The sequence below is a fragment of the Aedes aegypti genome, chromosome 1 (genome assembly GCF_002204515.2).
Source record: "Aedes aegypti strain LVP_AGWG chromosome 1, AaegL5.0 Primary Assembly, whole genome shotgun sequence".
Taxonomy (NCBI): domain Eukaryota; kingdom Metazoa; phylum Arthropoda; class Insecta; order Diptera; family Culicidae; genus Aedes; species Aedes aegypti.
The window spans coordinates 247,475,500-247,500,477 of NC_035107.1; the positions used below are offsets into that span (position 1 = coordinate 247,475,500).

General features: G+C 36.0%; 1 protein-coding gene across 1 annotated transcript in view; it reads right to left on the bottom strand.

Annotated features, from left to right (window-relative positions):
* LOC5566459 overlaps positions 1–24,978 on the bottom strand; it is a 170,934-nt gene that overhangs the window by 89,974 nt on the left and 55,982 nt on the right. The window contains exons 2-3 of the mRNA XM_021837440.1: positions 17,347–17,837; positions 17,160–17,286 (exon numbers count right to left, since the gene is read on the bottom strand). Coding sequence (XP_021693132.1) covers positions 17,160–17,286; positions 17,347–17,837 — 618 coding nt within the window. The remainder of the gene's footprint in view (positions 1–17,159; positions 17,287–17,346; positions 17,838–24,978) is intronic.

Below are 24,978 nucleotides of genomic sequence, written 5' to 3' on the forward strand. Positions count from 1 at the left end.
AAGCAAGCAATTCATTCAATCGGTCATAGTGTTTGCCCATGTGCTCTTAGGGATTAGAGCTACGTTGATACTGTGAGATACATTCATCAGCTACAACTTTGCCGAAGACCGTTTTCAAATCGGACGACCCAGTAATTAGTCATTGATTTTTGAATGAGTTGTGAAACTTTGGCTATAATTATTGGGCTGTTCTGCAGGCATCACTGGATATATGCAGTAAAACATAGTAGCCATGATTTGTGCGTGCTATCTTTCGCGCCAGGTGCAGCAATGTTGCCTGTTCAGAAGTTAAATGAGCACTGTTGAAGAATTTGTGAAAGGATATAAATCAATAACTAATTACTGAGGCGTCCGATTTGAAAACGGTCTTCGGCAAAGTTGTAGCTGATGAATGTATCTCACAGTATCAACGCTCTAATCCCCAAGAGCATATGGACAAACACTATGACCGATTGAATTAATTGGTTGCTTTTCTCATAGTAATTCCCATATAAACTTTAAAAGAATTGTGCAGTCTCAGTTTTCATCCAAATGATCTAAAATTTTGGGAGGACACTCAGAATTTGATCTAGAATCGAATGAGCGGTGTAGAGCAAAAATGGTTTTTTGAACCACTCTAGTGGTCATGGGCGGCGCTGGTGGAATATCATTGTGGGGACAAAGCATTTGAACTTGTTTCTTTTGAAGTCCTTAGGTTGTGTCCCAATTTTAGTTAAGGCCAGAAACACGTGTTTAAATTTTCAAATGTTTTTATTGGTTCAAGTCCAAAAAACATGTTTTCCTGTTATTTATATTTAGCCAATTTAGATAAGCAATCAGGGCTTAATTAAAACGTACAAAACTCAAATTTACGTTTTGATTTTATTCATTTGCTGAGAGGTTTTGAATACGAAGAAGAGTCATAGGTTTTGTTGCACGGAATCGTATTTTGCCTTGACTGTTTCATGGATTGCTTCAATTGGACGTTGAACTGAGAAAATTAAAACTGTAGTCAACGATAATACAATTAGGAAACTTCCTGATTAAATGGTGAGATTGTTTCATATTTTTATACATTTTTATGAAATAACATGTTAAATTCTTTGTATAGGCTTGACCAATAATTATTACAGTTAACTCTCCCTTACTCGATATTGAAGGGACCATCGAGTTAGGGAGGTATCGAGTTACAGAACACAAAATCAGTGCAATTGCTATCCAAGGGACCGTCGAGTTAGCCATGAAAACCAACTTTTACTATGGTTCTCTAACTCGATATCGAGATACCAAATATCGAGTAAGAGAGAAAAGTTTGTGTAGCAATTAATCAATATATCACATAAGAAATGCAGCTTCTCATTATCTGATCCTGGCTACGTCCATGGTTCAAATCACGGGAGATGCTTCATAATACACCACACCTCTCGGCACATGCTACAATTATGAGCACATCAACTTGTGGCCCAGTTTCAACAGATTATCTACGGTAACATGACGACGATCGTCGACTGACAGCTGTAAATCTTGTAAAGAGGCGTCATCACCTACGGTAGGCATCAATCGGGTACCTATTGAGTAATATTACACCGGGAAGTAGGCCACAGTGAAGTGAGATGAAAAATGAGGAACTTGCGGTTTTCGGTTTCATACCATTTCCCCACATTTCTCCAAGTTATGAGGTAATGTTAATCATGTAACGTTTTGGTATGGTTTAAGCCGATATGCTTGCAATTTAGTTGATCGAGCAGAACGTCGCGCAAAAGGTTTTGCGATTATCAGAGCAAATGTGAGGTAACTCTACCCTTCAATTTGCATATTGACAAATAGTATAGTCGTCAAAATCATAGCAAACTGCAAACACAATAAATTTCTGCAACATTGCGATGGCCGAAAGCCGGTTCGACTGCTGCTTACCATAATCAGCGTGATAGTGGCAATAAAAACGCAACAATAATAGGGACAAAATTAACATACAATATTGACGGCGATGCCACGTAGTGGTCATCACACAGCAGGCTGTGACGAACGACAAAAAACATTCTGTTAGAAATGGTTGCTTCGTTAAATTCGTTAAATCATCCCTAGCCGTACGTCTGACAAAGTCTGCCTAAGTAGGCGAGTGATGAATCGCTGTCCACGATTGACAGTGCAGAACGATCTGGCTAGACCTGAGCGCCATCACTTCATGCTGCCGCCGCCGTTTTATTTTACACCGATTGAATTATCGGCATGCTCTTCGAAGATGTGTCTAGTAGTTCTTTTACGAATTTCTACACGGATTCCTCAATGCATTCCTCGAGGATGTTTCCGGTGGTTCCTCCAAGGTTTCTTTTTCAGGATTTCATAAAAAAAAATGTTAAAGTATTTGTTCTGGAATTTCTTTAGACATTCCACTAGGAATTTTGCAAAGAATTTTTCAAAAATATATCCAGGATTTTTTTTTCAGAAATTCTGATTGATTCAATAATTGCTTGAAAATTTTTTTTAGCGTTCCTTAGAGCGTTTTGCAGGTTTCAAGTATTTTCAGTATTTTCGAAGATTCTAATATGTTTTTTTTCTGGAAAATTCTCGTAGGATTGCTCCAGATTTTTTCATTCATGCATGAACCAAGAAAAACGATTTTTTCAAGAACGTGGAATAAAAACCTTCAGGGTCAGTAAAGTTATGCCGAAACCTGAAATAAAAATTTGCACAAAATGAAATTGTTAACAACTTTATTTTCATCATGAAGATAACAAGGAGGCTATTGTAAAAGGGCATTATTATTTTTAAGTTGTTTTAACCATGACGACTCCGTTGACGCTGGTGCCATAATTCCCAGACGCCGTCGCCGATTAAAAATATTTCGATGCACATGTCTAGTTTCGTCTTGATTGCATATTAGCATGAATCGTCATTTTGCCGCCAAAATGCAACAACACCTTGTTGTTCCGTGCGATATGAATTAATGGGTGGTGTTAGTGTGGGTGTGCATAAAAACTTAATAGACATGTTTAAATTAGTAGGCTACAACCACGCACCGGGTGATTAATTGCTCGCGATGATGGCTGAGGCAAACGACGAAGACCGGTGACGATTTATGGTGACCGTACCCTTGTCTGTATACATACAGTACTAGACAGAAAAAACACACGTTGGACGCTTTTCCATACAAAATGGTCAAGTTTGGAGTCTTGGATCTCTTCACCGCAGCTTGGAAGTTACCTCAAATTTGATAAGCTGGAAATTCAGAGCATTTTATATACAAACATTTGAATTACCGCGAATCTTAAATTTAGACTTAAATTATGAAATCATGTTATTCTGCGGTAAAAAAAATAGGCTCATTGGACCACCGAAAGCCGAAATCCAGTATTCCGAACCCCTTTTGTATTAAAAAACAGCCAATACGTACCTGAGCGGTTCCACGCCGTTTCGCAAACCCGATTATTTTTGTATTTTTTGAATCGCCTGAAAATTTGCAACCAGATTCTTTATGACCAAAAATGCCATTATGCACTTTCAGACCGCCATTTTGAACCTAGCCTTATTTTTGAGAAGTGCGTATGGGAAAATGCATGGCAAATCTTTAAAAATCTGTAACTCGAAAACGGTTTGTCCGATCGATTTGAGATCTTCTACAAAGTTGTAGGTATTGCTTAGGACTATATGGAGAAAAAAATGCACGGTAAAAAAAGTTACAGATTATTTTTTATTTAAAAAAAAAATAATTTTAAAATCAATTTTCTCCAGGAACGCAGTTTTGATTTTTTTTATTTTTGGATATGTTTTAGGGGACAACTTATGTGATTAATTGCACAATATTTCAAAATGGAAGAATTATGGACAAAAAAGTTATGATATTTTAAAAAATTACAGATTTTGAAAAAAAAATTGAAATAGAGGAAATCAATAATTTTTTATGTGATTATTTTAAAGTACAGAAAAATTGCAATCGAAAAGTACTTAAATAAATTTTTTGTATGTTGCATCAATTTCGAGATATACTCATATTTATATAAAATTTTCAAATAAAAAGAGAAAAATAGGCCCTTTTCAAGCATATTTCGTGTTTCTTCATTCCAGAAAAAAAAAAATATTTTGATTGAGCGAATCGTAGCTGAATCGTTTAACGTTTGATCAAAACATTTATGCTTAAGTATTGAAAAAAGAGTGCACGGTAAAATATATAAACGATATTTTCAAATGCAAAATTTGAAGCTAATAGCTCTTAAAAACCGCAACATTGATGTTTTTAATTTTTGGATATATTTTGCGGTTGTTGTAGGTATTGTTTAGGACTATTTGGAAAAAAATATGCACGGTAAAAAATAATGACAGATTTTTTAATAAAAAAAAATTAAAATCGATTTTCTATGAAAATGCATCTGTGATTTTTATTATTTTTGGACATGTTTTAGGGGACAACTTATGTGATTTATTTCACAATGTTTCATAATGGAAGAATTATGGACAAAAAAGTTATAAGTTTATAAAATATTACAAATTTTGAAAAAATCGAAATAAAGGAAAACAATATTTATTATGTGTTTATTTGATAGTACAGAAAATGCATTGGAAGAGTACTTAAGTAAAATTTTTCTAGGTTGCATCAATTTCGAGATATACTCCGTTTGTAATATAGTATCGCCAAGATGGCAAAGTCAATCATTTAAGTTTTGTTGTAATTTCAGAAGATTTGCGCCACGATTATGTATCTGTCAACTTATTCATATCTTAAATGATAGATTTTTTGCGATTGGATCACAAATTAACTGTCAACAAGATATATTTTATGTCTGACGGAGGTGAATCACAGTATAAAAATAGGAAGAACTTTTCAACTCTTTGGCAATTTAAAATCAAATATGATATAGAAGTTGAATGGCATTTTTTTGCAACAACACATGGAAAAGGGCCATGCGATGCCTTAGAGGGAACACTAAAACGTATGGCTACCAGAGCCAGTCTTGCCAAAGAACGTGAACATCCGATAAAAAATGCTAAGGAACTATATGATTGGGCTCAAAATCGGAAAGAAGAGCAGCTTTCACAAATCTTCTTTTGTTATTCAACTACTGAGGAATATGATATCATTTCACAAGAACTTAACAAACTATTTTCAAGTGCAAAAACAATTCAAGGCACTCAGAAATATCACTCGTTTATCCCTATCTCTGAAACACAAATTGAAGTTAGACAATTTTCGAGCTGTGACGATAACAAGAAAGTAGTTGATATAATTAAGAAATAAAATTGCAGTACATATATAATAAAAAAAAAAACAAAAAAAAAAAACAAAAAAAAAAACAAACTCCTTCTCCATGGTTGTACGATCTTGCCGCGATGAGAGGGCTTTACCCATTAGCCGGGCTTAGCCCTGGGGACCAAAGGTACACCGTTGTGATAGAATCACATTTTTAATGCCACGTTTAGATTTACCGTGTATATCTCTGAAGTGATGCATCTCAGCTAAATTTTACTTGAGTATTTTTCGATAGAAATTTTTCATATTTAAAAATATATAGTTATTTTTCTGTACTCAAAAAAAACGTACCAAAAATATCGTTTTACATAAATTCGGTTTATTTATTATTTTAAATAATTTATTTTTTATCCAAAAATTTTTCGTTTTGATGCATTGTGCAAGATATTACAAACAATATGCTGCAAAATATATCCAAAAATTAAAAACATCAATTTTGCGGTTTTAAAGAACAATGAACTTCAAATTTTGATTTGTAAATTTCGTTTATATTTTTTTACCGTGCATACTTTAGTATATAGGTTTTGATCAAACGATAAACAATTCAGCTACGATTCACTCAATCAAAATAAAATATTTCTGGAATGAAGAAACACGAAATATGTTTGAAAAGAACCTATTTTACTTTTTTTATTTGAATATTTTATATAAATATGAGTATATCTCAAAATTGATGCAACCTATAAAAAATTTACTTTTCGATTGCAATTTTTCTGTACTTTCAAATAATTACATAAAAATTATTGTTTTCCTCTATTTAGATTTTTTTCAAAATCTATAATTAAAATAAATCATAACTTTTTTGTCCATAATTCTTCCACTTTGAAACATTGTGCAATAAATCACATAGTCGGGGACGGACCTGGTGTAGTGGTTAGAACACACACTTCTCACGCCGAGGACCTGGGATCGAATCCCATCCCCGAGATAGTCACTAAAAATTTCAGTGACGACTTCCTTCGGAAGGGAAGTAAAGCCGTTGGTCCCGAGATGAACTAGCCCAGGGCTAAAAATCTCGTTAATAAAGATAGAAAAAAAAAATAAATCACATAAGTTGTCCCCTAAAACATATAAAAAAAAATCAAAACTGCGTTTCTGGAGAAAATCGATTTTAAATTTTGTTTTTGAAATAAAAAATAATCTGTAACTTTTTTTACCGTGCATATTTTTCTCCATACCTACAACTTTGTAGAAGATCTCAAATCGATCGGACAAACCGTTTTCGAGTTACAGTTTTTTTTAAAGATTTGCTATGCGTTTTCCGATACGCCCTTCTCAAAAATAAGGCGAGGTTCAAAATGGCGATCTGAAGGTGCAAAATGGCATTTTTGGTCATAAAAAATCTGTATGCAAATTTTCAGGCGATTCAAAAATACAAAATATAATTTTAAAAAAACTTCGTCATGTTCGGTGGAATTGCTCACCTTATTCTGCCCAGTACTGTAAGTGGGTACAATACTTTTGATGGGTCATTCGTGGCGGCGACTTTGCAACGTGGTTCCCCAGCATGGTACTTATGTTTCGAAATTTTTGAAAATTGCTTTATAATCCTTGGTGGACGGTAATGTCCAATTAATAACTGCTGCACACCACGGAAGACGTGATACGCGTTTGAATGTAGTTTGCTTGCAGTTAATTTGCCCTTTTGTTGTTCGTGGTTGGAACATATCGTTGATTGTTTGCTACTGTTTGGTGAACCTTTTGAGGGCAAGGATATTTTCCTTCTAATTTGGTATGCTTAAGCATAAGCTGTTTTGTCCAATGTTTCAGAGGCCACGATTTTGCTTGCAAAGCTTGGCTCACTGCAATATTGGCCTTCACGTCTTGCTTCAGCTGAAGGAACAATTTGACACTTGTTGCATTATTTTTACTAAGAATTTAAGCCATTTCGAAATAAAATCTTACGTACCGTATAACATATATAGGGGAACTTACGTATTCTCGGCACTCTAAGCCGATGCCGCGCTTCTTTTGAAATTTTCTCGGACATCAGCAGACAAATTCCGTGTTTGTCGGTTTACATTTATGCGTTGCTCAATACTCTATCGATTCACACCGACAGACTTGCCAAATGCAATTGGAAACGTTTTTACACCGCTGCGAACATCTCTTGTCAGTGTGACTATTGTCGGCAGCCTCATTCGAACAGCTGGTGAATCTCTTCGGCAGCACCAAATCAGTCGCATTTTGAGGCGTGCTCATTTGAATAGGTTACATCTCTGGCGATATTGTTTATTCAGTCTCGGAAATCTCGTCAGCGGGAAGCGGACAGAACAAAGAATCATCTGAATGTTTTCATTGATGTGTTTTGATAGTTAAACACTGAGTATTTGGTGTTTGAAATTTGGTTGCCGATAATAGTCGAATGGTGCCGAAGCTGTAAGTCTCCCTATATATTCTAAGTTCCATTAAAATATTTTTTACACATTTTGATCAAACAAAGCTTGTGTTTTCAACCAAATTTGACTGTATTTGTAATAGTAATGCGTTTTTGAATGTTACGTTTTTTGTAATTAGTCTCTCCTGAAACAATAAAAACATCAAATAACATAATCAGATTACATATATCGTCGAATAAGGCAATAAACTAGTTTTGGCCATACTTATTTTTTTCCGATCATTGTGAAATGGAAAAAGCCAAAGTTGTAACAATTTTGAAACCGAACAAGATTCGTGCCGAAGCTTCTGGCTTTCGCCCAATAAGCTTGCTTTCCTCTACCAGTAAACTCCGCAAAGAAGGTATTTTGAACACGCAGAACAGAATAAAGCTTCATACTCTAATAACTATCATAGCTTTCATTTAGTAATCAATGCGGGAAGAATGCGTCGCTGCATATAGGACGCTCCACAGTGTTGATTTTGTATAAGAGTTTGACGTTTACTGGCATTGTCCTTGGTTTTTGTGCACAGTCTTATATTTGGAATAACCAAACAACCAGATTTTGGAAAATTTTATGGTAATTTATCAGGGTTATAGTTAACTGTGTTTGATAACATTGTCCACCGGGTTCCCGGGGTTTAACTGGTCGGTGTTCAGACAGACCGAACTAGATGGTATTTTGACGTTCTATAGATACGCTCTGATTTTTATGATGCTATTTTTATACAGATGCATCGTCAAATAGATATGTTTCATTATTACAGGAAACATTGAAAATATTTTGATATTTTGAATGCTTGGGGTACGTTTTTTTTTAAATCAGTTGGTTCAGTCTGCCTGAACACCGACCAATTAATCATTGAGGCGTATTTAACAATAAAGGGGCCTTCCTTAGCCGAGTGGTCAGAGTCCGCGGCTACAAAGCAAAGCCAAAGTGTCTGGGTTCGATTCACGATCGGTCCAGGATCTTTTCTTAATGGAAATTTCCTTGACTTACCTGGGCGTAGAGTATAATCGTACCTACCACACGATATACGAATGCAAAAATGGCAACTTTGGCAGCACCGATTTGTGCAGCCATCTTTGAGTAATGAGCATTTATGTTTCTTGTACCACGCTGGCCAAATAAGGGTCTTGAAAAAACCTCATATCGTAATTCTCAGATATTCCTAAGAATACTTAACCAATATGCATGTTTTTTTTCAGAGTAGCTCCTTCTTACATGGCGTTGTGTAGCACACATTTTATTTTTTCGATAAGTTGACGTAAAACAAAAAGCCGCCTAAGACATTTTATACGGAAAATGTCGGTCCCCCAAGGAACATTGGAATATCTTTTGATCCAGATCACCAATCATCAATATCGACACGGATTCTTAAACTAGAAGAGTTTTTTGAGAACTCGTGAAGAAATGATGCAATAATACAAAAAAAAAAACCAAAAAGTTATTATTTGATTTTTTTTCTTGCGGTAAAAAATGAAGCTGCCGGTAGAGGGGTTAATAACTGTGGAAGTGCTCATAAGAACACTAAGCTGAGAAGCAGGCTCTGTCCCGTGAGGACGTTAATGCCAAGAAAAAGAAGCGTATTTGACCATGTTGGTAAAAAATAGCCATTTCTTCCAAGGATGCTGAATGTCTCGTTGACATAACCGATATTCCATATTTTCTAATTTTTAGATGTCTAGTGCTGATTTTGAACTATTTTATATTCAATAAGCTTAGTTTTGGTGTAAGCAATACTGTTAGAGCAGACTACCAAACAACGTTATGTGAAATGGTAGGCTATATAAAGTGTGTGATAGTATAACATAGTTTGGAGTTTAGATTTGGATCAACTGCAGATCGAAAGGCAACAAATAGGCATAGATGTGAAAACACATAAAGTACAGGTATTTTTTATTCTTTCGTTTATTTGGAAGGCTCATTCGCACTAGGCATAACGGAGCCGAAACGTTTTTAAATTTAATTAAAAATAATTAAATTGTATAACCCTGTCTTTTTAATTCCGCAATTCTTTGATCATCCTCTTCGATGTATTGCTGTCGGAGATCAAGATCATCAATGTGCGAGTACGAGTTGCGACGGTACCCTCGTGCGGATATAGAACAGGTAGATCAGTTATAGAGTTTGCAAGAGTTTTAAATCTTCGTAGAAATGAAGGAAATTAATTCATAAGACTGTTTTAGCCCTGCAATAACTTTTGGAACAAAAGTTCCAGTGTTGACGAAGAATTATTTACTACGGACATGGAATAAAAAAAATCATCCCATCTGATTAGCATATCGACTAAACTTCTGAAAGAAAATAAGAAGGAAGACTAAGTTTCACGTGTAAAGACTTCTTAGAAAAGATCTGAACAGATATAGCAAAGTAGAGAGAGAAAAATGGAAACAATTGGCTAAAGATGAAGATAAACTGAAGAAAAAAAGCAGAAAAAAATATATAAAGAAGCTTTCAGTGCAATTCCAGTAGGTGAATTATCAGAAGATGAAGGTAAAAGTAAACAGTACAAGCATAGGAAGATAAAAATGAAGGGATGAGGAAATGTACAATGGGATTTGTTTTCAGAAAAACGTTCAATAATAATGTTCAAAAAATCGAAAGACAAAAATGGGTAGATCGAGATACAATAATAGCATAGCTACTGTAGAACAAAATAAAGGGTGAATACTATTGTTCGTTTAGTTGAGGAATAGATTCTCGTGCACATTTTCAATGTGGAAAAATAAATACTCACATGTCAGTTTATATGGCACTTTCATAGAAGCACGCACCTTGCATTCAATGTACAATCCAACATAATGCGTTACATGTGCGTTACTTGTTGGTTCTGTCAGCTACGACGCCATCCAATATATGGCAAACATGGTGGGAGAATATTTTGGTGTGACAAAATCATTTAGGTGTGTGTCTATTAGAGGGCAAAATCCTCAATATTTAGTTAAAATTAATCGTATATATAGATACACAAATAAAGGTAGAATGAATTATAATGCATTGCATATTAAATACATCAAGATAGGAGGATTACGGGCATAATGAACATTCTTGAATTCTTGTTTATGTGATAGAGGGGGAGCCCTTTAACATACGAGAACGTTTGAAACCTATTAATAATATAGCTTCCGCTAAATCACACGAAAGTGTTCATTTTGCTCCGATACCTTTTTACCAGCCTTGTTTTCTATCGATTTTCTGATTTTCGATATGATTTTTCTCACCACAAATGAATGCAGCACTTTGTACTAATTACGAATTTGGAAACCAGCTGACGGTAACGGAAAGTTTTTGCCATTCATTTGCATAATGTATCTTTCATGCCCCTAATTCCCCTACTACTACGAGTAACGGGGTAGGAGAGTGACCAACAGGGCACCCGTTTGAAGCGATCTGGATAGGGACCCTCCTTTGTTAACATTTTGTGGATTGAGGGTGGGCTCTTCGACCCCATCTATTGGGAGTATTCTGTTACTGGGCTTGATTTTACAATAAATTGTTCGTGAAAACATTCTTCTGGAAGGAGATTCTTTCCCCGCCGCGGGTTTCTCGCAAGTGTTTTTGCTTGTGGGATCGCACATCCATTTTTGACCATCCATACAGGAGACTGACTGCTCACAAACAATAGTACAATATTGATCAAATCGCGTTTCAGATTATTCCAGTGCTAGAGCAAGATGCCTTGCTACAATAGATGGTAGTACCATATCATCATCATCATCATCATCATCATCATTTACATGTTTTGTAAGCTTAAGACTCAAGAACCCATCATTCAATCATCAGCAATCATCAAAAATGAAACACCAGTTTTTTCGTTCAAATTTAAAGAAATCCTCATAAAATTTATCATCGCAATCCAGTTAGCAAGTGTAATGCAGTGATAGATTTGATTGAATATTGTTAAAATTTTGAAATTTCGTTTGTAAAACGATGATGGTTATTTTCCTCTTAAGAGGAACTACTGAATTCTTGTTTGAAATCATACAGCATTCAATCAAATCATAATCAAACATAATTTAACAAGCATTAAGACGATTTTTTTTATTATTTTGAAATTGTGAGCTATGGCTATATGTCAATGTGGCTATATTGCCTTAAATCATTTATTTCCGAACAGCATGCGTAATATAACGGAACTTGCTTATATCTGATTAAATTATAATGATTTCCAAAGCTAACCTTACAATAAAATGGACATTTTGACATTTTGACTTCCGAATCTGATTCAGAGAATCTAAATTTAGTGAAGGTTTTTTATTCTTAGCCTTTACAGTACTGGGTGCTGACAGCAAAGTTTAAAAATTCTTTATTTTTGCCATCGTTTGGATAAGATTTTCAGGAAAACCCATAAATGAGTTATATTTTTGATGTCCCTAATCCCCTTACTACTACGTATAGTAGTAAGCGTATTATGCACTGATACATTTCGACGGGTCAAAACTCATGTTTTTTTTTACCCAGAAGTTAATAAATATCGTGTCATGAACTATAAAGTAGTTCTGACTATTTCAAGACACTCGGTGTCTGGTTCTAATAGGGTTTCAAATGGCTGATTTTGGAACCTCTTCTGCGGTTGTTGTATGATGGCTGGAGTTTTATGATTTTTAAATTAAAGTGAATTGACATCATCTCATACGATTCCTCTTATTTATTGCATTACGTTCGCCAGATCAGAACCTGTTTCCTAGCTTACTATTTCACGAACAGTTTCACACTTTAAAACGGAGAGCTTTCTTAAAAAATGACCATTCTTTGAATTTATATGCAATTGTCCCCAAACTAAAACAGATGATATATTTTGTCAAATAGATAAAAATGGTAATATTTATTTTTTTGATAATGATTTTTATTTGCAGTCCCCCATAATTTTAATATAGAAATTCCCTAGGTATCCCAACAAATTCGTGGCTTGATCTGAAACCGTCACGGAATTCAAAATTTTTAATAGACGCGTCAAAAATATAATTCATTTGTACTTTTTCCTGTAAATCTCATCGAAATCGGTCGAACCGTGACGAGGATACAGAGTTTTGAAACTTCGATGTCGACATTCAGTACTGTAAAGGTTAACCCCGTTTTGTTATGGTATACTGTGTATGGTGATCATTTTCAATTTTAACATTCAAGCTTGTTTTATGATATATTTCCATCTCAATTTCACAAGAAAAACAATTACGTACACTGATTGAGATCAACGATGCCGAATTTATGTTGATATTATCTTAATTTCTAATGACAATATAACAAAAAGTTGTGAAAAGTTGATTATCCAAAGCACCGTACAACAGAACAACTTTTATAGTATCTTAGAAGAAAATCTACAGGAACTACAGAAACCAAACAGTTGACAACACCCGATTTTGTTTACCCCCGATTATAGCAACACCTGTTTTTGGCCACATTTTCTTCTCGATTTTGGCAACACAGTGAGAAATATTTTCAATCGTTTATCAAGTACAGAAACCTAACCTATTTCTCGAATCTCAAAACGCGAACATAATTCTCGATTTTATCTCGCCATTAACTCTATTTATGGGTACATGACGGTGCCAGTCTTAATAGTAAGCATTGAAAAATTGCCATCACCCAAAGGAGGCGTGTAGTTTTCTAACGGGCCTTACTGTAAATATTTGGTGGATATCGTACATCCTCTCTTTCTCTATTCATTTCTGACAAAACTTTACAACTATGATAGCTTTGATTTTAGCATAATAATTTATAAGAACTTCCACTTTTTTCAACTACATAAGACGCGTGGTAACCAATAACATGTATTCAAAATCTGATATTTTCAATATGGTCTTGCTTTAAAGCTGCACATTTGCACTCTTGAACAGTCGCAAATGTAAGTAATATCACACTTGTACTGTGTACAAAAGTGTGCTTTTTTTGGGTCAAAAGCTGAACTAAAGAAGATTCCCAGACATTTTTAACATCATACGTAGTAGTTTCCATGCATTATCTTATATCACCATTTTGGCAACATAAAAATCACGCCTATAGCCGTTTGGCTTGAAATGTGAATTTCTAACTTTGATTACTAAAGTGACCACAATTCGTTGAAATGTGTTTCGCTAAGACATCTTGAGTTCTACTATAACTAGGCTTTCAAGAATAAGTGACAAACTGTTTTAAATTTTATCATTGTTTGTTAGCGTTTCAGAAGTAATAAAATCTTATCAATTTATAATATTCGCATATAAAGCCTCAAATATTTTCGATTCCAACGAAAAGAGCTCTGACATGAAGTATCATACTAACACTGTTTACTTTTGCTTTCGTTTTGCCCGACTAACATAAATTATGTCATTACGTTTAGTATGTTACGGGTCCCCCGAGCAAAGTCCAACATCAAAAATAAAGCAAGTCGAAAACATATCATGTTTTCAGCATCAATTTGATATCATAATTTGATATCAATTTATCGTTACTTTATTTGATGTCATATTTTGTTTTCGTTCTGCTACCATTTTAAATTTTTGGTAAAGTTATAATTTTGATAAATTATAAATTTATTCGTGCTACATGCATAAACAATATGAGAATATAAAAATAAAACAAGCATCTTGACGCCGATTCGTTTCGTTATCAAACGAAAACATGTATATCTCAGTGAGTTTTCAATTTGCTGTCCATGATAGCAAAAGCAGTTTTTAATTTGCTTTCACTGACAGCAAAAACAGTTTTCAATTTGATTTCATGGGAACATTTTTCTGCTCTCAGTTTTGATATTTTAACCGTTAAAACGACCAAAACGACAACAAACTAAGTTATCGAAATTTACGACATCACAACATCAAAATTAGTTTTCATTATGAACTCAAGCTTTGCTCGGGCCCTTACTATCGAAGATATTCGCATAATAAAAGATACACCATTTTACGGTGTGCGGAAAAGGAATTTGATAGCAGTTCATCGCAGTTGGGACAAACGGGGACAAACGATTGTGAGCGCGCTTGCTTTGTTGCTTGTTTTACGTCTGTTTCGAGGCCAATTTGATTCACTGATTTTAATGTGGCAAAATGTTATGCCACTGGTAAGGTGAAAGAGCAAAATCTAGAATGCAGTGGAAAATGTACTGCGATCTGTCTAAATTGCAATAATGCAGTATTAGAAGTGGTACCTATTCTGAACCCGCTTACTATGTCTAGTCTCTGATTCAACTGCTCAGTTGTCGAGCATCCAATTAGGGAATCTTCAGCAAAGCTACAAATTGTATGGTGGGATTACGTAATTTTTTGTAAACCATAGAAATGTTTGCTTGAAAGAATAATCGCTTTACTAAATTTTGGGTAAAGTAAACTCAAAATTAAGGTAAAATTTTTTCTCCGTGTTGAGTCATTTTAATGTTACTAAACTACTCAAAAGTGAGCTCAACCCGAGCAGGCGAAAAAAAGCTTAGTAATAGCATATTTTGATAAGGACATCTAAAAGTGATAATAATTTGATAGATATTAGCAGGCGTTGCAGAATTCGCTCTCATTTGAGAATGAAGCACGATCAAAGCAAGCAAAGAAAAACATCCCATCTGTTGCGGTCCACGATCGTCATTGTATCGCAAGGTGTAACAAGTCCGATAAATGGAAGCAGCGAGCGAGAGCCCCAACGAGAGAGCGATGATAAAATCCATTTTTCTCGCTTGTTTACCGTTGGGGATAGGTGTTTTTCTTTACTGGCACGATAAACAATCCACGAACTTCCAATAACAACAGTGTACCCCAGGCTTGGAGCATGTTTAGAGGGGTTTTATCATGCACTACTATCCCCCCAATCTGATCAAACTTGTAGCAGTATACGATAAACAGTCTCTCATAATGTGCAGCATGTTATGATAGTTACAGAGAGCGATACGTGAGAGATTCTCTCAATTTTTAGCATATCATATTTAGCTTTTGTAAGATCTAACCAATAACAGCAAGCTATTCATGAGATATTAGTAATCGTCAAATTTCGCTTTGGCTCAGAAATTCCAGAAATAGAATTTAGATATTATTTCCAGATCTTTTAACTTCTATGTCTATAAATCAATATGTCGATTTGATGGTCAGAACTTCGCTTTGAGTTAATGGGGTTGAAATTGTTTGCACTTGCAACCATGCGAAAAAATATCTACTGGCTCGATTCTTTTCACTCAACCGGCAGATTCACTCAACTTTCAGTACTATGCCACTAACTTAATTTTGGTTTAACGCATTAAGGTTCGGTTTTTAAGTTGTTTTGCTTTTTGCTTTCTGACAACACGAGCAGGAACGAATTAAATAGTAGAGATGGTCGGGTCTCGGGTTTTCAAACCCGAAACCCGACCCGAACCCGAACCCGACGGGTTCGGGTCGGGTTCGGGTTTGAAAATTTTTATTTTTTCGGGTTCGGGTTCGGGTCGGGTTTGAAGGCTAAAAAAATATCGGGTACGGGTCGGGTTCGGGCTTGAAAAATGTCGGGTTTAGTCGGGTTTGGGTCGGGTTTGGTGAGAATTGTTCACAAAGTAACAACCTGAAAGCTTCCCAATGCATCAGAAACAACGAATTTATCATATTTTTTAACCCGGGTTCTATTCGGGTTTTTCTTAGAAAACTTGTTCGGGTTTCGGGTCGGGTTCGGGTTTGAACAGCGAAAAATTTTCGGGTTCGGGTCGGGTCCGGGTTTGCTTTTCAATTTTCGTCTCGGGTTCGGGTCGGGTCCGGGTTTGAAGGAATAAAATAAGTCGGGTACGGGTCGGGTTCGGGTTTGGAAAATGTGAAACCCGACCATCTCTATTAAATAGGGAAAGAAAAAAGATTCAAAATTAAATTAAGAAATACTCAAATATGGGTTTTTATTTTCTCCGTGAACAACTCGACATTGATTTTTCATAAGGGCTTATCTGCATTCACGGATTTCTCTACATCGTTGCTCTCTTTGCGGAAAACTGATTCACTTTTCGTAACGCGTTTTCGTGCTGTAGGATTAACAATCACTATTGTTTGCTTCATAAACAAGAAATATTACAGATTCCTTTAATTTGAGGAAGTTTTGAATGAAAAATGGGATCGATGAAGGGAAATCGAGCATGTCAGCTAAGCCTTTATGAAGGAACAATGTCGAATTATTGACAAATCAAACGCTAGCATAAGGGCGAGTCACATTATCGATTTCTCTTCATCGATCCTCTCTTCCGTGAATAAAAGTGAGAAGATGCAAGTTTATTAGCGCTTGCCAGCGATGCAATATTGCGTCCTAAGGTAAAAAAATGCTGACAAATTTGCACTTTTATGCACAGAAGAAAGGATCGACGAAGAGAAATCGATCATGCGACTTACGCCTTTATTCTAGCACACACTTGAAATATGCCCTGCAATGATTGAATCGTGACATAACACAATACCTACAATACAATCAACCTACAATCGCTGGAATCGAACAGTATGTAAGGATAGGAAATAATTCCTCACACGGAGTTTTTCCTTCCATTAATATCACATTCCTTGGCTAGCATTCCATCAGCATGATTTCCATCGAAATTCCGTTTGAACTTCGCCGTCGCCGAATCCTGGGCACGCATCTTAAGCTAACCTTACCTGTCTTTCAGTTGTTTGGCCGCCACTAGGGCCGCGTAGGCCGACCTGGTATAGTTTACCGGCAAATCATCCGACGAACTGAACCTGGACAGCAACGCACCAGGATCTTGAGGGTCCAGAACAGCTCCTAAAACGAAACCGGAGACGTAATGAAATCATTCGAACCTAGCTATAACCATCGACTAACCTCTGCGGATCATTTCCGGTTCGCGCCTGTCGAACAGCTCGACCATGGCTTCCAGGCCTTTCCGAGCGGCCGATTGTAGCGCACTCTGCATGGTGGGTTTCCGTTTGTGCTTCGGACGGGAGGAATGGCTCTTGATGGACGTTGAGGTTGAAGTACTGTTGTTGGAGGCCGATTTGTGGTTCTGATGGTGCTTACGCCGTTTGGTTGATACCTTGAGTTTCAATCGTTTCGGCTGGACCTTGCTGGGATCCAGTGGGGTTGCAATCGGTCGTGGAAGATCCGTTCCGTTGGGATTAATTAGCGGCACCGGAACGAGATGCCGGTTGTCGTTTTTGTCGTCGTCGTCGTCGTCTTGGTCATGGTGGTAGTTGTCATCGTTTGGAACCGTGGGGGCGAGGCTGACCATGGATTCCGTGGAAGCGCCACTGCATGGCTCCGTGATTAGAATGAGAACGAGTACGGCGGCGATTGAGGTTGTGAAAATGATGCAACTAATGGTGAGAAAAAAGGCACAACAAAGAAGTCAGTAAGTAATAGTGTAAAGTGGGGCAATAGTTTGTTTCACGGTGGTTCAAATGCTAATCAAGCAAAAGACTTTCACTCCGAAGATTCTAGAAGATTTTGAAAAGTAATGGCTATCTGTTGTTTTTCGATGAAAAATTGAAATTTTCGATCTAACTTCCATCGCATAAAAACAAAATGTAGGGTGACTTGTTGTGTTTTCGTCAATTTTGTTATATTTTTTAATACTTTTGTGCTCAAAACTTCATAAATGTTTCATAAATGAGGACTGTGCTTTACTAGATTTGACCTGGACACAGTTAAAATACTATCCGTCAATTGATCAATGAGCGTGAGTGTTTAGAAAACTATTTTTTTTAATTTGCTGTGTCGTCCGATTTTTACACGGCTCGGACGTATGTAGATCCATCTCGCCGAAAAGAAACTAAAATTTATATGACAATATATCATCGTAAAGTTAAACAAAAATACAAAATTTATTAAATACTAGTGGTCCCGGCAAACTTCGTCTTGCCATCAAGTAGGCTGTTGAAAACCAGTACGAATCGTCCCATACAAAATGACAGTTCCGTTCACTCTCGTTATTCCGACTTTCCCGGTGAATATCCTGCAACTTTTATACACACAAACACGTCGGAACCCTTGACGAACAAAATGGAGAAAGAATTATCCATATCCACTGACCCGTTCGTAAGCCATTTCGTGACATACATTTTTATTTATATAGATAGACTAGTGGTCCCGGCAAACATCGATTTGGCATCAAGTAGGCTGTTGGAAAACGTCAAGAATCCCCCATACAAAATGGCACCTTAGTTTTCTCCCATTTTCCCGATTATTCCGGAGACTTTCCCGAACTTTTTCTTCACACGAATACATGGCATCCCCCCCGTTCTCAAGCCATTTCGTGACATAAAAACACCACTTCATTTTTATTTATATAGATTGATGTTGTGTCTGCAATACGAGTAACTCCGTTGCCAGATTTTAGCGCCGCAGTTAATGTGTTTTAAGATCCATAATTAATTTCGGAATTTTCAAAGTTCTTTCTTTCAAAATAAAAAAAAAAAATCACAAGAAAATGTGTTCACTGTATTCTATTCTCCAACAGAAACACAGTGAACACATTTTCATCGAATAATTTTTAGTATTGAATAAAAACACTGCCTTAAAATTATCGATGACGACGATGTTTACGATGACGGAGCGTTGAACGTTAAGGTTGTGCTGCTTTTCTTCGACCGCCAGTTGCCCGAATGCCATTTCTCCAATAGATAACCTGCTCTTGTTCACAATTGATCAGCAGAAGTTTTCTCGTTTAATTTTGTATAGGGAAAGGCATCTAACTCCAAATTCCACGTAAATGAAAGCAATAATCGAAAAAATATTCAATAGGCGTGATAGTCATTATCATTACGTACAAACGGCACCAAATTATTTTCGAAAAATGTTCCCAATTTTGAGAAATAAATCACTCTTCTTTATTTGATTGCCAGTTTTTTCGTGCTTAACCGTTGGCAATAAGTATTCAGTCGGGAATGACCAAATATCTCCTACTTTTGATTGTTTATCGTTTCGTTATCCTGTCATTAAAGACAATTCTTGTATCTTTTTAAACTGCATCACTTTTCGGGGAAATGGGCCATTTGAGGAACTGGCTTCCGGGGAATAATAGCACATTCGTTTTTCAAGTGCCACAATAATGTTTATTAGAATTGCATGTAGTATTTTATTTACTGCCTAGAAGTCTGGCTGGATTTGAAAAAGTCTTGCAAAAGGTTTGTATTTTTCTCGATTAAAAAACTTTCTGTACATTGTTTTTCAAGGTTTGGAGTTATATTTTATTGACTGTTTTATACAAATTTTGGAAAACTATAAAAATTTGTTTCCTTATATAAATACTTTGTAAATGTTCAAACTAAACCAACAAATTTAAAAAATGTACGTTTTGAATGCAAATAAAATGACGTTAATTTAGAGCACAAATGAAATGTTCCGTCACATTAAACTTGATTCAGTTTGAATCACACAAGAGTTCCGTCACATTGGACGCAATTTTACAAAAATGACGTTTTTTAAGCGCAAATACCTTAAAATTTACGTCATTTCATATGTTACTTCGAGTATTTTGCTCAACATAAAATTTACGTCATGTGTAATATTAGTTTTTTTTTCGTAGTTTAGACATGAAAAACTGCGATACAACCATCTTGCGTTTAAAGCTCATACCATCCTTATTTAACCTTCGGGCTGTCGCGCTGTTGTGCTTTGTATTGCGAATCTTTACTTTAATCCGCAGACTGTCCAACAAGTTGCGCGCTGCTGGCGGCCCATGCGCCGAGTTGTGCGCCAGCCAAAAAGTAAATAAAGAAATGTCAAGTTAACTCGCCGAAGAAGTGAATAACTTTTAGGGCTCCAGTCCTAAACAGGACAGCAAGCATAATTGTTTAATCGATAAAAAACATATGGAATAAAAATGTTCGTACCTTCTTGTTTTCAAGTTGCAGGCGTTTTAAATAATAGAAGTAATAAACCATAGAAGAAGGATGTCGCTGGCGTCGCTGTCGGAACATCTTTTGCTGGCGGAGATAAGCGGGGCTATAAATGTCAACGCGAAAATGTATGCAGTTTGACACTTATGTACCCAACATGTTTCTGAGCGAGAACAAAGGGAACACCAGCGACATTATTCTTCTATGGTTTATTATTTCTATTTTTTAAATCGATTTGACTGATCACAGATCGGCGCATGATCGATCGGCGCGCAACATTTTCGAGGGTCTGCGGTTTTCAGAAAAGATTCGCAAAGTGCCCAATTAGTACCAGACCCTGGCGCGTAACACAAGAAGCAAAGAGAAAGTGATCAAAATGCTAAAAAATTTTCGAGAAGCATATACAACAGGTGTGATTTATATGCTATCATTTTGCAACAAAAATATTTATCGACGCCAAACCAAAATGTATTCCTCAAGAATCTTCTTAAGAACAGTACTAGACAGCTTTTTTACAGTATGGTCTTTTATAATGCGGTAAAATCAACAAATGTACATAGAAGTCGCATAATAAGGAACGCACTATATACGGTTAGAGAAGACCACAGTTTGAAGTCGGTATATCTCAAAATCCAGATAATATCGAAACTTGGGGTATTAATTAAAGTTGTTCTGGAGGTGAAGCGCTATCTGATGGTACCACATATAATACGGAATTCACCCGCTAGGTGACACTAGTGGGCATGCAACTTCTACTTTTGTTTTGGAGATATTTCAGGATCCTAACCATTTAGAAGGATGGCGTCTTCGGCAAAGTTGTTTAATAAGTTAAGGACTATCATTGTTCAAGCTATTTGATTAAAAATTTCACCACTAGACGGCGCTAGTGAGCATGAAACTTTTGTTTTGCAGCTATAACAGGAGCCTGACAACTTAGAAAGAAGGTGTGTTCGGCGAAGTTGTTGAGTAGCTCAAGGGCTATCATTATTTGAGCCAAGAAATAGGATATTTTGCTACCAGGCGGCGCTCGTGAGCATGAAAATTTTGTTTTGCAGATACTTCAGGATCCTCACTTTTAAGAAAAATGGCAACTTCGGCAAAGTTGTTCAAAAGCTCACGGGCTTCAATTATTTTACCCAATCTTGAACTTCAAGGATTAAACAAGGAAAGGATTAGAGCTACTGAACAACTCTGCCGAAGACGCCATCTTTCTTAGATATTCGCAAAACAAAGGTTTTATGCGCACAAGCGCCGCCTGGTGGAAATTTTTTGAACAAACTACACACATCGAAAAAATCATGTGATTTTACGTCTTTTGGATGCACATAAAAGAAGCGAGCCAAATGACGTGAATTTGTGTCACATTTATAATACGATGGTGTCTGATTCGGGAAATGACAATCATAGCGGCATCGTTTTCATGCCCTTCATTATGAACATGAGCATGAGCATAAATGACCGTACAATTCGTAGTTGCTACTCCATGATTGACCAGAGCAATCGAAGTTGCATAGGGATTTAGTGAATGGGGCTTGGGATTAGTTTACCATTCTTCAATGTGACATCGTTTTCATGTCCTTCATTATGTAAAATTACATTTTTATTTCAATACATCTTTCAGAACCCATTTTTACGTCATTTCATCACTTACATCATGTGTCATTCAGTCATAGTGTGAATTACGTCCGGTTTGATTTTCAACTTTGCCGAAGACGCCACTTTTCTAAGTGGTCAGGATCCTGAGACCTGCAAAATGAAAGTTTTATGCTCACTAGCACCGCCTAGTGGCAAAATCTCGAATTTCTTGGCTCAAGTAGTGTCTGAGTAATGACTGAGCTACTGAACAATTTTGCCGAAGACGCCTTTTTTCTAAGTGGTCAGACTCCTGGGCTATTCGTGAAACCTAGGGTATTAAACAAAGTACAACGCGCGACTACTCGCGTTACAAAAATTCGCCCGACAGCCGAAAGGTTAAGGTTTTATTTTTTGTTCTTATAACCAATCGTCTTTCTTGTTCACAGCTGACTGTACTATATGTGTTAGTCAAATTAGTTTGCATGAATAATTGGTAACATACCCACCAGGAACAAAAGGTTGGCTCTAAAATATTGAAATATTGGAATTTTTGCTCAATACATATTTTTTCCAATATTTTACACTCTTAAAAATAATGAAAATCACTCCGCACGTAATTCACATTATGACTGAATGACACATGATGTAAGTGATGAAATGACGAAAAAATGGGTTCTGAAAGATGTATTGAATGAAAAATGTAATTTTACATGATGAAGGACATGAAAACAATGCCGCTATGAGTAACATTTCCCGAATCAGACACCATCGTATTTAAAATGTGACACAATTTCACGTCACTTGGCTCGCTTCTTTTATGTGCATCCAAAAGACGTAAAATCGCATGATTTTTTCGGAGTGTGTAGAGGTTGACTAAAGACGATAAACGACTTTCCACCGTAAATCATAAGTCCACACGTCCACAAGTCAGAGTGGAACAAGTGACATTTTTTATATTTGGGAGAAATAGAGTTAAAGTTTAACACCTTGCGTGAAAATTTTTGTTCAATATTTGCACACATCTTTGGGTTACTTGCAAACAATATAGTGTGAAGTGATCCATGACTATCACTTCACACTATATTGTTTGCAAGTAACCCAAACATAATTGAAACCAGCAATAGAAAGATTTTTTGATGGATTAAGTGCATTTGGACAATTCTGACTGAGCCGAAGAACAACATTTAGTGATTTGGTTCACTCTGACCGAATTTTTTTTTTTTGAAAATAACAATCATTTTATGTTTACGTGGTCAGTCTGGGCTTATATCCCCAAGATACAGAAATAATCAGCATACATCATCATTAATATCTTAAAATCTTCAAGAATCCATATCCTCAACTCCAAAATCAGTGATTTTACGACAGCTTGAAAACTAAAGTTTTGTTGGGTCAGGAAGACCAGAAATATTCAAATATGCAAAATTCAAATATTCAATCAGAGTGGACCAAGTGAAACCAAAGTACTGACCAAAATATACTTGTCTAAAAAGCGGTTTCTAGGATATTCCATACAAACGCCATATAACCATCAAAAAACTTCTATCGGACTCTGGAATCGACTTTCAAAACTGCAATAATCAATCAGTTTATTGCTCTTTGACACTTCGTCCACTCTGTCTGCGCAGACATTGTTGTTGTTTTCTTGTGAATTTCTGTTGATGGATGAAAAGAAGTCTCATTCCATACCGAAAAAAACAAGAAATCACTTGAAATGTCTTGAATTTTCTCAAATTCTTTAGCATGCTGACCATTTTCGTTGTTATGGTAAAAAGCAATTGGTCCACTCTGACTGCATTCTTTCATCGATTATTCTGTATTCTTTATCATCCAAAGTAAATTTGTTACATATTTCTCGCAATTTTCAACATTCATCAAATCTGATCAAAGTGAAATGGAGGTAAGGTAGTATTCCATCTAAGAACAGAATAATCTAATTTTCCCAAGTTCTGTATTTGGTCCACTCTGACTTAACACTGACCAGATGAAAATCGGAAAGTATGTCACAACACTGGTTCGATGCATATACTATCTCATGAAAAAAAAGTTGAAAATTTCTTGAAATGTACTTCTCATCTTTAACCTTCCAGTCGTCGCGTGGTTGGCCACCGTCAGAACCACCACGCTGCTTTTGTGAACGAAAAGCGAGGTTTACCAGTGTTGTACAAAATACAACAGCGCGACGACTGAAGCGTTAAACTTAACAAAATGTGCTTAAATCACGCGAGAAAGGTAATGAAAATCAGTCATGTCAAAAAGTTGTTATATGTATTTGGAGAAAATACAATTTTCCTTTTTAACAAATTTCTCGTTATAACTGAATGACACATGATGTAAGTGAAGGAACGACACAAAAACGTGTCCTTTGAAGATGTATTGAACAAAAAATGTAATATAACATGTTGAATGACGCGAAAACTAAGGAACTGTGATTGACATTTCCCGAATCAGACACTATCGTGATTAAAATTCGTCACAATTTTACGACATTCGGCTCGCTTCTTTTGTGTTCATCCAAACTTTGTCCCAAACTAGTTTAGTTTCTAGCTTCGCTTTAGACAAGCAATTTTAAATCTTTTATAACTAGAAATAATAACTATTCTGAAACAACGTTGGTCAGCAGAGTTGTAGATATTTAACTTCATCTGATCAATTTGTTGGAACCCCTATCATCGTGACAATGTGTCTACTTGAAGGTTTTAAATGAAGAGCTTTTGGTTTATGTAAGAATATTATTAGTTGAGCTTTGAAAGCATTTCTCTTCCATTCTTGCAAGTACAGTCGCCTCTCCACATCTCGATGTCGAAGGGACCATCGAGATAGGGAGAGATTGAGACAAAGAACAAATTTTTGATGAATACTAGATTGAAAAACACTCCGTTGCCAAGAAAGTAATACATAAACAAACGTCATGTTGCACTCCTAATTTGTTTTGAATTCCAAAACTTTGGTCTAGTAACCTTCGATATTGGTCATATCGACATACGGAGAGAAAATTGAGAACGAAAAATAAACAGAAACACATCGAGATATGGAAATATCG